Raw genomic sequence first — 14,957 nt, forward strand, 5'->3', positions numbered from 1 at the left:
TGTAGTATTTATGCTCCAAACCCTTCCACAGCTCAACTTCCCTTCTCTGGACACGCTCCAGCACCTCAATGTCCTTCCTGTAGGGAGGGGCCCAAACCACAGCATTTGAGGTGCAGCCTCACCAGTGCCCAGCACAGAGGGGCAATCACTGCCCTGTTCCTGCTGGCCACGCTATTGCTGGTACAGGCCAGGAGCCACTGCCTCCTTGACCACCTGGGCACAGCTGGCTCATGTTCAGTCACTGTCAAACAGCACCTCTGGGTTCTTTTCTGCTGGGCACCTTTCCAGCCACTCTGTGGCACTGCCTGGGGTTTTGTGATCCCAGGGCAGGATTTGACACTTCACCTTATTGAATCTCCTACAGTTGTCCTCAGACCACCAATCCAGCCTGTCCAGATCCATGTGTAGAGCCTTCCTGCCATCCAGCAGCAACACTCCTGCCCAACTTGGCATTGTCTGTAAACTGACTGAGGGTGCATTTGATTCCTTCATCCAGATCACTGATAAAGACATTAAATAGAACTGGAACCATCAGCTTTCAAACACAATAGTGTCAAGTAAGACCAAATAATTTACAAGCACAGGTTGGAGTAAGGAGCTGTGTTGGACAGTGAATTACTGTGGTGTTTCTCCCCCAAGAAGAAATCCAACTTTCACTTATTCTAGGGCAAACTCAAAAGGTTTTATTTTAATTTTTTTTTAGCAAATTCTATCACATAAATGTTAACAAAAAACATCTGTACAATTGCCATGATACACTCAAAAGTGAAACAAATAAGATATAAATACAGATATGGATGTAACATGACAAAAGCGGAAAAAATAGAAAAAAAAATACATGCGCATGAACACGGTGCCAACAAAGTTATTTCTCATGGCTGGCATTTTTCAGAGCTTTTTTTTACTTCCCATTTAAAACATTGTTAGCAACGTCCTGCTGTGTACTACAAAGGTCTATTTTTCTGTCCCTTAATATGTAATATTATGCTTGATAAATAAAGGGGTGGGGAGAAAAGGTTCTGATGACAAAGATGCAAGTTACATTACTTATACAGGTTATTGGTAAGCTAGTAATAAGCAATTAAAAAGACAGTCTCGTATTGTATTGTAATCCAGGCAAGCACACATAGTGTACCTTAAGAAAGCCACATGCCTTGGTATTTCTGAACTACATGAGAACTACAGTACGTAGACCTGTGGGGCAGATGGAGCCAGGATTTGCCCATGCCCACGGAGCACTGGTGCAGCCAATGGCAGAAAAAACATCCACATCTGAGATTTCGGCAACCTTGCAGCCAAGAGTTGCTGTCTGCTGAGAGTTGTCTCCCATTCAGATTTTTAAAGCATGGTGGGCAAAGAAAATACACTTTTTTTTCCTTTTTTTTTTCTTTTCTTTTTCTTTTTTTTTTCTTTTTAAATGTACGAAAAATTGAAGCCCTGCATAATGGGCAGCAAGGAAAAAAAGGCAGCTGCAGTAGGTGGCTACTGCCAGGAGAAGGTGAACACAAGCTTCACTGGAGCAGTGAGGCACTGCAGCATGCAGACCTTTCTCTGCAAGCGTGTGTGGACACTGATTTGTAGCCAGAGAGACCTTTATGCTTGCTGAAGAGAAAACAAGATGATTGTACAGCTTGTTGAAGTCAAAACTGGAGATCAGAGAGGTGACATTCAGAGCTAGCCCTTTGAGTACTTCAAAGGAAACACAAAATAAAAACTGGGTCATGTTCAACATCCTAAACAACTCTACTATGTACATTATCGCGATGATTTATAAATACCTAAGCAGAATGCTCCTACTGTGTACAGGTAGAACACACCCTAGAGTACTCAAAGGATGGACAGTTCTCGACTCACGCCATGAAATTAAGTAGCACATTAATGAGCATCTGTTGACAAACAGAACTGAATCTGATTCAGGAAGTAAGGCCTGATGCTGCCCTCGGCAGCCCCGGGTGTGGCACGGCCTCGGGAAGCGCAGCCTGGCCGCAGGCGCCTTGTCAAGGACCTGACTGAGGTGTCAGGGACGGTACAGTGCGTTCACTCTCAGTGCATACCAACAGGATTTTATAAAACGTATAAAATCATTTGAGAAGGAATTCAATTCCTGGAGATTTGCTACAGTGTGCCATTTAATGGAAAGAAAAAAAAAAATCAAAACTAACAAACAGCAAATGAAGTTAGACCAAGCTTCATCACAGCTGGGAGAGACTAAGACCACCTGGTCAGCTATGCTGACCTTCTGAACCCCAGAACTGGAACAGAAGATGCTGAGCTGAGATGGGGAGGAAGAGAGGCATAAATACTAAGCAATTCAGAACACAAGGAAAAAAAAAACCACAAAAAACAAACAAACAAACAAAACCCAAAAAGACAAACAAACCAAAAAAACCACACAAAAAAACCAAACAAAAAACCCCCCAAAAACCCTTAAAAAAACCCCCAAACCCAACCAAACAAAACAAAAAACAAAAAACCCAAACAAACAAAAAACGAAAAACCAATGCCCCCCCCAAAAAACTAGCTTGCCACTAAAAATTCAAACAGGACAGCTTAACTGCTGCCAACAAGTCAACTGAGTATTTCCTCAAAAGGAAAAATAAATTCGTGTTAAAATCAAATTTGAAGCATTCAAAAAAATTTAAAAAGAGCATTCTAACAAGCATACAGAAAGATGTGGAAAATAGATGGTCCACGGCAAGGCAGACACAAATCCTGGAGCAGCCAATCCCCCCCTTTAGTGAGGATGGCTTTTTTGAGCCTGCACAAAAACTCTGGGGGAATCCCACATCCCAGGAAAGCACAGAGTTTTTCCTGCCATAGCATTACTGGTTGGGAAAGATGAGGGAACTAACCCTGCAGCCAGCAAAAGCCTGCACACCTATGTACCAGAAGCAGATAAAGGGACCAACAAGCTTTGCAGCCCAGTGCCACACAGTCCCCCACCAGCCCAAATCCCTCCTGAGATGAGGATTGGGAGAAAAGCTGGCCTCAAGTGCCAGGTCCCAGCGTAGCTCCTCAGGGATAATTGAGAGAAGGGGCTTTAGTAAGAGTCAGTGTTCAGTAAGAGTCTCATGTTCTCAGTATGTTCCCAAGGTGCTCTTTCAGCTCCCTAAAGTGGAGATGGAGGAAGTGGAAGAGACTCCAGGGCACTGGGAGCAGCCAGGGAGCACACATCCATCACCACAGCTGCAGCCATAAGCTGCAAGTCCATCATCCTCTTGCATCACTGGTGCTGGGAGCAAAACCTCAGCTGTGATCCATGGCAGGTTTGGGGTAGGCATGCCCATCAGCCAGGATCCAGCCCAGGGCCAAACATAGCACGTTAATTAATTAGCAACCTCTTGCCTTCCGTGGTTACAGGCAGAGCCAGGGGGAGCTCCCCCTTTGAAAAAGAAGGGTCTCTGTTCAGGGAGGGGCTGTGCCATAGGGTATTTGATTGCTGCTGGCTTGCCTCTGACCTGGTCTGTGTCATTAGGCTGCAAAAGGACCTTCCCTGCTGCACCCTCATCCAGAGCACCCTGCTGTCAGCAGTGCTCAGTGAGGGACCACCACTCTTCTAAAATGCAGAGCATTCAGCAGACTTGTGCATTGAGATAGCACAAAGGAGGCTTCTAAAGGCAGGTAACAGCACTACAGGGTCTTGAGGAACAGGAGGGGCTGTGGCAGGCAACCAGCACTGTTTCAGCTGGCTCAGAGGTGCTTCCATGTGGTAGTTCTGTTCAGATTCAGATACCCTTTCTGTCCTCTGGGATAAACATTTTGACCAAAGCTAAAAGGAATTATGGGGACAAAGCCATCCAGCATCAGTGGGTCAGTCAGAGCAGCAGATCAGCCCTTTGATGCTACAGATTTCAAGAAAAACAGCTGGCACTGAAGTACAGCTCTGCCAGCTCCCACTGCCCACCCACTGACACACTCAGAGCCTAACCCAATCCCACCCACCTAACTCCACCATCCTAATTGCAGACGTCGGTCCCAGAAATGGGTCTCAGGTTCCCTTTGGGGAGTAACAGGTAACCTGAAGAGTCTTTTGAACATATGAAAGAGCCAAATGGGTTGAGAGGGGAGAAGTATTTACAAAGTCAATGAAAAGAGCAAGAACCCAGCTTTTATGGACAGCACAGCTGGCTGGAGAGCAGTTAGAGAGAGATCAGCCCATCTGGAGTCTGTCAGAACTATGTACAAAACTCAGATGTTTAAAAAGAACCTACGTTTTCATTACTCACTTGGCATCTCTCAATATTAAAGCATCTGAGGCTGGAATCACAGCCACACCTGCAAAGACCTCCCCATGGAGAGCCCTGGAAGTTAGGCAAGCTGTGACAGAGAGTACAAAACAGGAACACAAGACTTGAAAGAAGAGGAGAACCCAGCCAGAATGGGTGGAGGGAGAGGGCAGGTAACTAGCACACAGAAATCAAAACTGGGTATGAACTAAACCAACAAGATTTGTTTGACTTTTACCTGTGTCCAGGTTCTTGGACTCAGTGTTAGAATGCTAACCTAAACATATTTCTGAGATTTCAGCAGGCTATACAAATATGTTTAAGTATGGCTTTCTGATGTTCACTTTTAATGAAGACTGCGACACAGACCTTGCTTCCTTTACATTCAATACCAGTAAGATTCTACATAAAAGCTTTTAAGGGACTAAAATACTGATTGCAATAAATATCTGCATGGCCTCCTTAAGCTGATGGAGCGCGCCAGTGAAGAGTAGCAGAAAGGTCTCTGAGAGGCACCGTTGATTGCTTCTAAGTCTACACATTTGTCCACAGATCTCCATTAACTGTGCGTTGAAACATCTGAAGAGGAGCTGCTGTTGCTGTTGGTGGTCTGTGCCCTCTTGATATACAAGTTTAGTAGCTTCATCTGAAAGAAAGAAAGAAATATCAGGAGAAGATACCAGAAAAAAAACAGGCAGGGAAAAGCTGACTGCTAGTGTCAAAAAACTCGCATTCTGTGGTGAGCTCATTTTGGGGTGAGCTGACACTGGGCACTCTGGAGGAAAAGCAAGAAAACTGTCCATATTTCAGAACAGAGACAAAGGGCTATGCCCAGTCCCACTGAAGCTACAGACAGACTTAATGGTATTTAGAAAAGCCTCTTGCATTTCACTTCAGCAGCCAGTAGTTCATAGACCTCAATCCTTGCAGCCAGGAAAGGTCAAGCAGGATTCCCACAGGGGTCAGTAGGGCTGCAGGCACACTGGTGATCCAAGAGCCATGGGTCCCCCTCCTAGGAAACACACTGAACTTTCCCTGTTTTATAAAATGTTGTTTTTCAATGACATCACATCTTCACTAACACGGTACATCTAGTGCAACTGCAATTGTTATGACTACTTCCCTTGCATGGATTTGCTTTTTTTTTCCTTCTTGCCACCTTAACTCCAGATCCTCTAGTGACTTATGTTTACATTTAACTTTGAACAGGCAGTCTGCATAAACCCAGAAGAATTACTTACATGTTTATAATTAGTGATGTGGTGGACTATGTCTGTGGCACTGAGGAGACTGGAATAGTAAAGCCTCTACAACATTTTATAGGGGAATTTCCTAACATCCCAAATATAAAGAGGTAAACCTCAGCACACATAGCTGTCTCTTTGCAGAGCAATTTGGAGGCACAATTGTAATTTGTTAAGTGACAAGACAAGACAGAAATAAAGTGTTTAGTCTCAGATTGTTTTGGCCTACACCACACTTCCTTACCCAAGAAAGAAATTACAGACTTCAAAATGACAGAATGAAGCCCTCTGAACTAAGTAGCTATTCATATGCACAGATCTATTTAGAAACAAGAACTGCAGAATTAAACTTAAAATTTCTTGCATAGAAATCTTGGGTATGAAGACTTAAAATAGCAGAAAAAATTGTGGTGGCTTGTTATGCAGCTCTGAAAAGCAATCAAACACATGAAATTCTTATCTGAAGGACTGAGTTGAATTAAGGGCTTGGTTTCACTTGCAGCATCAGATCAGAATTTGAGTTTTGCAGCTAGTCTGACCTCAGGGTACAAAGTCTTTTGAAGGGTGATTTAAGCTTGCTTAAATGAAGGAAAGGAACACATGTGCCCTGCTATTGAGTGAAGTTTTACCTGCATTGCTACCAGCCCTAATCACAATTTGCTGCTGAGAGGACCTGCTCTCCCACCATCTCCACGTATTCCCACCACTCTCTGCATGAGGATGCCTGTGTGGCCACAGAGCAGACTAAAAGCTATTTAATTTGTATTGCAGATCTGGTTTTCAGCCAGAGCAGCCAGCTGAGCCAGCTCACTGCACAATCACCTCTGGATGTAACCTGGCTGGAAAAGGACCTGCTCAGAGGCAGCTTGCAGTTATACAACATCAAATGTATCATGAAACCAATCTTCAAACACCATTAAAATTTTCTAAGTGGGATTTCAAATGCTCACACTGCTGACAAAGTGTGGTGCTGCTTCACTGGCATTTGTCAGGGTGAGACAGGATTTAATACACTTCAGGGAACTTGACCCAGAGCTACACTGAAGCCACTGGTCTTGCTGCTAGTAATAGCCAGCAGAATGGCTTGCATTCCAAAAACACCAGAGACACATTACTCTTGTACCTTGCTTCCTGTGAGTTGTGCGAGATGAGGTTTCAGTTCTTCTCCAATTACTGAATAAATAGCCACTAGGCAAAATACACTGGCTTTTCGGACACTGCTCTCTGTGTTATCATAACCCTGGAAATGAGAGGAGAAGGTCAGAAGACAAACAGCACTCCCCAACACCCTTCCTGAGCAATACAGAGCTGATGCACATTTTCCAAATGCAGCTGACCTAAGAGATCAATAAAAAAATCCCCTTGCTTAACATAACAGTTTGCAACCTGAATACTCCAAGAGCAAGAGAATGCAATCACCCTATCTGTTCCTTTTGTTATTACTTATTACTATCATATTGTAAGCTATTAATATCTAGTTATTTATAGCATTAGATAACAACACACGGTTTCTTAACATGAACTTAGGACTCCATCAGATACACACACACTTCTCTGTGCAGTTCAGATGACCACGAACTATCCTGACCAGTCAGGACTCTTTGGAGGGCAGCTTACCTATCGAGTAGGAAATACCACAGGAAAGAACATGCTGAAAGCCCCCTGAACATGTGCTGATCTCCAGCAGCTTGGCCAGAGCTCAAAGTAGCCAGCAGGCCACTCAGCAGCTATGGACACCAGTCCCAAACGGATGCAGAAATGCATCACTCAGCAGCTATCCCAGCCCATGAGAAAGGCAGACATAACTTCAGCCTGAGGGATGCTGGCTCCTCCGGATGCAGGGTGACCTCTGCCGGGAAAGCCAGAGGAGGGATGCAGCACAGCTGGGGCTGTTCCAGCTGCATAGCCAAAAATGACAGAAATCCCACAAAACACTGAGCTAGGAAAGCAGGTGAGCTCGAAGCCTCCTCATCAGGACCAGGGCAAGCACCACAAGTCTCCCCTGCCAAGCCCTGCTCTTCCATGGAGTTCCCATCTGTTTATGGAGAGCCTGCTCCAGGCTGTTGAGTTGCACACTTGTGCCCACACTGCTGCTGACACACTTCGCCTCCTTACCACTCTGCCAGGACCCTCCATGTGGTGAACAAGCACAAAGGTGATTCTCCCCACACACAGTCCTTCAGACAGGATCCCAAAATACTTCCCAAATGTAAGGAGTAAATTCCTTAGATCACTGAGTTTCTAAGGTAAGGAAATATCTCAGGCAAACTAGGCTCTGAAACAAGAACCATTTAAAGTAATTAAAGAAGACAAATAAAACTGCCTGTTTAAAGGCATACTGCTCTCAGACTTTTCCAGTGCATCAAAGCTTTGCTGCTCAGATTGTTGTCTCCAACAATGATGGCTAAAACCATTTTACAACAAAAGTTTAGATGAATACAGAATTGTCCAATTCCCAGAAGCTGAGATTTAAGAATTGCAAGAGCTGACGCTACAAAGTTGGAATGAATGCCAGAATGCATAAGGGGAATTTCTGACTTTGCTCATGTCCTTCCAACATTTTATGCTCACAATGAGGAGGCCTCTTTATTCCAGTTCTCCATGGAAGTCTTAGCCACCCAAACACATCTCCCCCTTTAACTGATCTGTTCTTGTCAGTGTCTCCCCAGTAAACATACGTATTTTCTCTCCTCCCTCACTGCTACTTCATGTATTTCCTTCTTGTTTGCAGCTGCTTGTGCAGGGGACCAAAAGACAACACTGCTACAGCCAGCACTCAAAGCTAAATCCACAGTGTACAACCAAGCCTTAGCACTGGCAAAAACACAGCTCCCCACCCAGCCCGAGAGGGTTATGAAAGAGGCTGAATGAAGTCAGCAAGTAGTTTGGTCCTAATTTCAGAGAGAAAAGAGGAAAGGAGCAACCTGCCTGCTGGGATTCAAATTCAAGTGCAAAGTACCATCAAAGCACAGAACAGCTCAGCAGAATTAAAGGGGAATTAAAGGGGACTACAAGATGTACAGAGACAGTGTAAAATGTGGCTAACTCCTACCCTCAAATTTATTGCATGGCTGCTACTGGCTTATTTGGGAGTCAGAAAAAGGCATCCAATTGTGGAACATCCATGTAAGAACCTGAGTCTTCATTTCCTTAACACTAAAAGGATCAAAAACTCATATAAAAATTTTCTTTTACCAAAAATTAAATGGCTTCATTTACCAAAATCTGGCCCCAAAGGATCTATCAGTCCTCCCTTCCTCAGGGCACGGATAAACTAATGGTGGCTTGTGCTCAGGAGCAATAACATGGGATTCTGTACCTGTAACAACCCAGGAATGATATCAGGTAGGAGCTGATGCAACGATTCCTTGGAAATCCTCTCGATGACTTTTGTTTGCATTTTGATGGCAGCTAAGTTAATTGGATAATCTGCAGTCTGAATGATGGGGCAAAGCACCTTGATGCACTGCTCGGGGTGGATGGAACTCGCCAGGGTGGAAGCAGCTTCTTCAGCAGCTCTGACAACCTGAAATGAAAGTAGAGCAAACCCTTATGTTAATGAGGTCACACTTGACAGCCAACACCACTGCTGTGTGCTAGGAGTGACTGCCAGGAAATACTTGGGGATGCTCATTAACAGATCCACAGGCAGCTCTGTTGAGGGGCAACTGACTCTGAGACTTGACATCCTTTGTCTCCAGTGACATCTTTGTTTCAGCCAGTGGCAAGAAGTCCTTCCTGCCTAATGTAACTGTGTCAGTTGTGGCTAGTTTGAAAAAATGATCTGTTATGCAAGACAGACAGGCACTCCCATCCCAGGAGAAGCCAGAGGATGACATCTCTCCAGCCACTGTCAAAGAACCTAAAGCCACCAGCTAAGATTTACACAAAATGTATCTCCTTAACCATTACACGAATGGCCCTGTTGCAGATTTCAGTGTGCATTCAGTACTGAGTGCTCCATGCCCATGCTGGGACACCCATGGCAGCTGTGTCCTGCCCCTTCCCAGCTGAACTATGCTGCAGTCAAATCCAGGACAGACACAAATGGGCTCTAGGGTGTCCCTGACCAGGCAGCTCTGCTCTCAGCACATCTAACCCATCAAAGCAGCACTGGGATCACCACACAAAATGGGAGGAAGAACAAGTGGAAACAGCAGCAGCACCCACCCTTTGCAACAAGTCCACACTGTAAAGCAGTCACACAAAGCAAGGAGGATGCTAAACTCAACTCTACCCTAGGAGAAAGCAGATTCACAACTTTCACTCTTCCCCAGCAGGTAGGACAGGTAGTTCAAAGAAGAAAGACCCAAATCTGGTCTCTCCTCCCAAGAGAATTTATTAATTTTACATTCTGCAGTAATTGGATAAAAAAGAACAGGATGGGAAGGCAGGTTTTCTTTTTTCAAGTGTCTGTGCTAATTGCCAGGCAACAAAACGAAGCTTCCTCTTGGCTGCACTCTTCCTGGCCACAAATAACACACTCTTTACTCCTCATGTTCTCGTTACAACACAAAAGATGGAGGATGCTTTTTCCCATCTTTTCTCACTCTCCTCTTCTCAGGGCTTACTTTGAGGGGAGGGTAAATCCTGAATAGACAGAGATGCTCCCATGGGCAGACTTAAATCTAATACCTCAACTTTAAGAAGAAAGAAGCATTCACAAATCCTCATGTTTGCCATCTTCTTAGTCTCAGAAGAGTCCCCAACTGAGCCCAGGAACATTAAAGCACCCCTCTTTCCTGGTTGTGTGGGAGCCCAGCACCAGTTCTCTACCTTCTAAACTGAACTACCTGGGGTTGTTTGAAGTCAACTCTATGAAACCAGCAGTAGGAAATCTGTCCCAGACAACCCAGAAAATGTCCCAGACTGAAGCCATGGCTGCTGAATCTGCCTTGTTCTCCTCTCCCACACACTGTGATGGCATCAAACTCGGGGATTTCTATTTGAGTAAGGCAACCTATTGACAGATGTAGCTCTATCAAAGCCTCAAAAGAAGGTGAGCTTGCATTATTTTTAAGCAACTACTGTGGATAATGCATGAACAATGAGTAGCTGGAAGCTTATCTTAGTCCATGGACTACAAATCACAAGGTTTAATTGACTTTTAAGATAACAGCAATAGTGACCAGAAGGGATCATCTCCACCTACGAAGCCTGTTTCAACCACAGTCACGGTATCATAGCCATGCTGCCAACATTTATCTTCCACTCATGCTGACAGCTACCTCCCTGAAACAGGAATGGCACAAGACACCTGTATTCCCAGGAAGCAGCAGAACTCATCCACTTGGCTTTTGGCATTGTCTTGTCTAAGGCAGATCCAACAGTGAATGTGATCTCAGACACCTCACACAACACAAATATTGCATGCAGGCAAGAAATGGACAAGATGGTGAATCGACCTGAGATTTTGGACAGCTTCTGTACCAGTGCCCTATTTACAGAAGTAAAACTATTCAAGTGCTCCATTTACTTCAGGCCTTTCTCAGCATTTAATTATAGCATTAAAACATATTCCAAAATGAATGACAATCCACAATGTGATCAATATTTAAAAAATTTCTTCCTGAAAGATCTGTGAATGAGTAGCCATGCAGAACAGAATGCTTGCTTTCCCACTTACAGCAAGTTTTCCCTCTTCCACCTATTTCTTTGCTAATTTCTCTTCAATTTCACACATGAGAAGCATGAAAGTTACTATTTCTCCACATAAGTTAGTACTAGCTCAGGAGCCAGCAGTGTGGGATTTTGTTGGGAAAGAAGAGAAACACCCCAAGTACTTAAGGGAAATCTAATGCCAGGCTTTGATAGCACAGAGTGGAATTTCTGGAGTGGATTAAGTCAGGAGCTCCCAGAAGGTCTCTGAAGGAATCCACTTCCTGGCACTGCAGCTTCTGACGTCTGCTTTCCACAAATGATGGAAACCATGAACCTACAGAGGGCCCTGATACTTTATCATCAATTTAACTATTCACTAGCAAGCCACTAGCTGAAAAAACTCAAATATTACTATTTGAACACAGACTACTTGGGATTTTGTTCTGCAGCAATGCCAAACACTGTTGGGAAGTCTTTTCAGAAACTCTCAGAAAGAAAAGCTTGCATATATATCATAACACACTAAAAGAAAATTGTAAAAAAATTTTTAAACCTTACATCCTCTTGGTATCCTTCCTTCCTTGAGAAAAAAGCAACAATACTATAGTATAAACCTATGGCTCGACTCTGATCTCAAACACACTACCATTTAAAAAAAAGCAGTAGGTGAAAAATTTAATGAATATTCTATCTGGGTTTCAGTTCCATATCCTGCTTGCACAATTTACTATGCATATTAAGGTGAAGGTACGAAGCAAGTGTATAAGACAAAAGGCCTATTAACCAAATCCAAGCACAAGGAGTATTAAAATACAGTAGTAATTTTTCACAAAATAAGCAAGATTTCAAAAGCAACAAAGGTCACACACATTTTGCCCATCAGAAGGTGAGAGAGCAAGGAAAGCTGTGAAGGTACAGGAATTATGTCCCTGACAGTCCTGCTTTCATCACTGCTGCCCAGCTCTGGCATGGATGTGGCTACATTTAGGCAGTGGCTGGCTACTTCACATCCCTTGTCCCTGCAGGGCCTCCCCCTCAAACACAGGAGGATGCATTACACATGTCCAGCCTGGTAGGAGCTTGTAAATGTGACAACACCAGGGACACTTCCAAGCCTCCCACGAGCACATCTGGCAGACAATGCATGCATCTCAGCCACACTTCAGCAAACCCCCTGAGTGTGTGATTAACTTTAATAACATGCTCAAGTCTCACTGACATCAACGAGATTCCAGCATGTGCTTACATGCTTGTTTGGATGAGAGCCTCTGCAGGTAACCAGCTCCTGGCTCCCTGGGAAGCACTGGCAGGTGACAGGATGTAGGAAGGGGTAGGGCAATACCAGTTAATGGTGAGCTAAAGAGAAAAACACATCCCTGCTGGCAAAGGAAGCCAAATGCCACCAATTTGCAATGCAAGTACCAGCCGTGTCCTTCCTCCTGGCTTTGGCAAAACAAAACATTCAGCCACCCAGACTCTACATCCCATGAGGAGCACTCAGTATTTACCCAACCAGCTCAGTTCCACTCACCTGGCACTGCCAGAGAAATCAGCAGCATTTCCCAACAGAGGGAAATGAATTATCAAAAGATGCAACCTTCCAGGTCATTTGGCAACAAGAACATGCAATTGTAATAGACTTTAGCAAAGACATTTTGCCATGAGGCACAAAGCTTGTGCCTTGCAAATTGTACATACCTTACAATATCACAAAATCAAATATCTTTTTTAATCAGGGCTTTAACCTGACCAGCAGAGTGAAACAACCTTAAAAGGAGCGGGAGAAATGAATAAACAAGATCAAGGAACAGGTCTTTGTCCCAGCTTTGAAGGCAAGATCAACAGATACACATTGGGAAGTGTCAGGAAAGGCTCGTAGAAGCAGTGACACCTCAATAAGTAGTATTTGTGTAATCTATTCTTTAAGCCCAAGAAAATGAAAGGGTGCTGTTTGCTACGTGCTCAGACTGAGGAGCTTGCTGTCACAAGAGGATTAGAAGTTAGACAAGCTAACCAAAGGAAAAAAAAAAGCCAACACACACAGGTAGGCAGGCAGAACCATTCACACAGAAAGGCTTTAAGACAGCTAGAAGGAGGAAGAACATCCACAGGGAAGTATCACTGTATACTTGCTTCTTGCTAGTCAATCAGGTAGGGTATCAAGTGAAGCAAAGTTTTTGTCTGACCTAGTATAATTATTCTTAGGAATCTCAGAGATACAAAAGAAAAGCAGAAAAGCCATCAAATGATGATGGCAGCTGGAAGCAGCAGGTTCAAAAGGGTGGCTATGAAGCAAGATGTGCGAGACTACAGAGAGCCTGCAGTTCTTTAAAAGCACAGACACTAAGCTGTGTGTAAGGCATGTCACAAACATGATTCTACCTCTCAGTAAAAGCTTAGAGCAAACCATAGCTTGAACTGGATAGTTTGACATCATTCAACACGGGGCAGGTAGCCCTGGAATGCAGATCTAAGAGATAGCTCTTGGCCTTAAAGCAGCAGGTTTTTCTCCTTTCCAAAGGCTTACCTTATACTCTACACACTGGAAACTAGATTCAGCCTGACTTTTGCTGGCATAACATAAGCTCTGTGTGCTGGTGGGCTTCTTGAAAGGCATCTGTGATGTGTTAAGACCTTTCTAGTGAGTGTCACGGAAGTGTTTATACCTCCATGCAGATTTCTTTAGGGAAGGAGCCATATTCACATGCACAAAGCCAGCGAGGTGTAGCACACAGAAAGCCATTCACCTCTAGCAGTGTCTTCCTTGATGTTACTAAGGAGTAAACTTCAAAGTAACAGGTCAGGCAGTCCCAGAAATATGCATGGGAATTGCTTCCCAATTTCAGTGGGAGAGGATATGCTGATGTGCAGTATTAGTGTGATCAAGACAGTGACCTGTCACAGATCCTTGCCTTCTAATAGAAAAGCACATTGGATTCATCAAAATTCTACAAAATTTGCTGGACAAACTTTAGATTACAATTCCCACTGGTTTACCTGGTTCACAGTGCACTGCAGCAATAGGATCCTGTTCACTTAAGACAGCCAGAACTCAGACTCCATCTCTTCCACTCAATTTCTTCTGCCCAACTATTACACTCCATGCATTAACATGTTGCTTGCTGCCTGACAGCTGCAGCAACCAGCTTACGAGTTTTAATAGCTTGATTTCTGCTTTAGAGAGACACAAAGTACTGGCAAATAAGGAAAGAAAAATGTCCTGACTCCCCTAAGGCAGAACATGCCAGGTTCATAGGCTACACAGGGCATCAATACAACATGCAGGTATCTCAGCAAAGCAGCATCTGTGGCACCTGGATGAGAGCTTCCCATAGGAGCTTTAGCTGGAGTACTTTGCCATGACTGCTAGTTACAGTGTCTCTGCAGAAGGCTGTAGAGGATGAGGCAGTGCAGGCAAAGCCCCACTGAAAGTTTAGAGGCTTTGTAAGCCATTATGAAACATGTAGAGTGCCAGGGAAGTTTATTAAGCAGAAGAATAAGGTTTTGCTTTTGGCTTATGAGCCAATTTTTGCCATATAGAGGTGGTTACTTAAAGCCTGTATAATCTAAGCTGGAGGGGATGGAGGTTTACCAGTACCTAGTCAGGCAAACTCCCATCCCTGAAGGCTTTACAGTCTGATCCAGACAGGAACAAACAATTATGGACTTGGTTTCAAAGCAGGAAGTGGATTCAGCAATGGGGAGTGCTAAGCAATGAAAAAGCAGGATGATTTTTATAAGGATTCAGAGATGAAGTAGATTAGACTGCTTCTTCTGGGTACTAAACATTTAAAATGTGTTGGGAAACAGAAAAAGCACATAAACATATATTATGAAACATCAATGATTGCCCAGTTGCAGCACTTGGTAAATTCCAGCATGGACT

The 14,957-nt window shown here is 44.0% G+C and overlaps 1 protein-coding gene across 1 annotated transcript in view; it reads right to left on the reverse strand.

Moving 5' to 3' along the window:
- Positions 1–660: 660 nt before the first annotated feature.
- The window catches only part of CLASP1 (cytoplasmic linker associated protein 1), a 169,543-nt gene continuing 155,246 nt past the window's right edge, over positions 661–14,957 (reverse strand). The window contains exons 40-42 of the mRNA XM_088168262.1: positions 8,790–8,996; positions 6,594–6,710; positions 661–4,872 (exon numbers count right to left, since the gene is read on the reverse strand). Coding sequence (XP_088024388.1) covers positions 4,786–4,872; positions 6,594–6,710; positions 8,790–8,996 — 411 coding nt within the window. The 3' untranslated portion in view covers positions 661–4,785. The remainder of the gene's footprint in view (positions 4,873–6,593; positions 6,711–8,789; positions 8,997–14,957) is intronic.

The sequence above is a fragment of the Sturnus vulgaris genome, chromosome 7 (genome assembly GCF_052056855.1).
Source record: "Sturnus vulgaris isolate bStuVul1 chromosome 7, bStuVul1.hap1, whole genome shotgun sequence".
NCBI lineage: Eukaryota > Metazoa > Chordata > Aves > Passeriformes > Sturnidae > Sturnus > Sturnus vulgaris.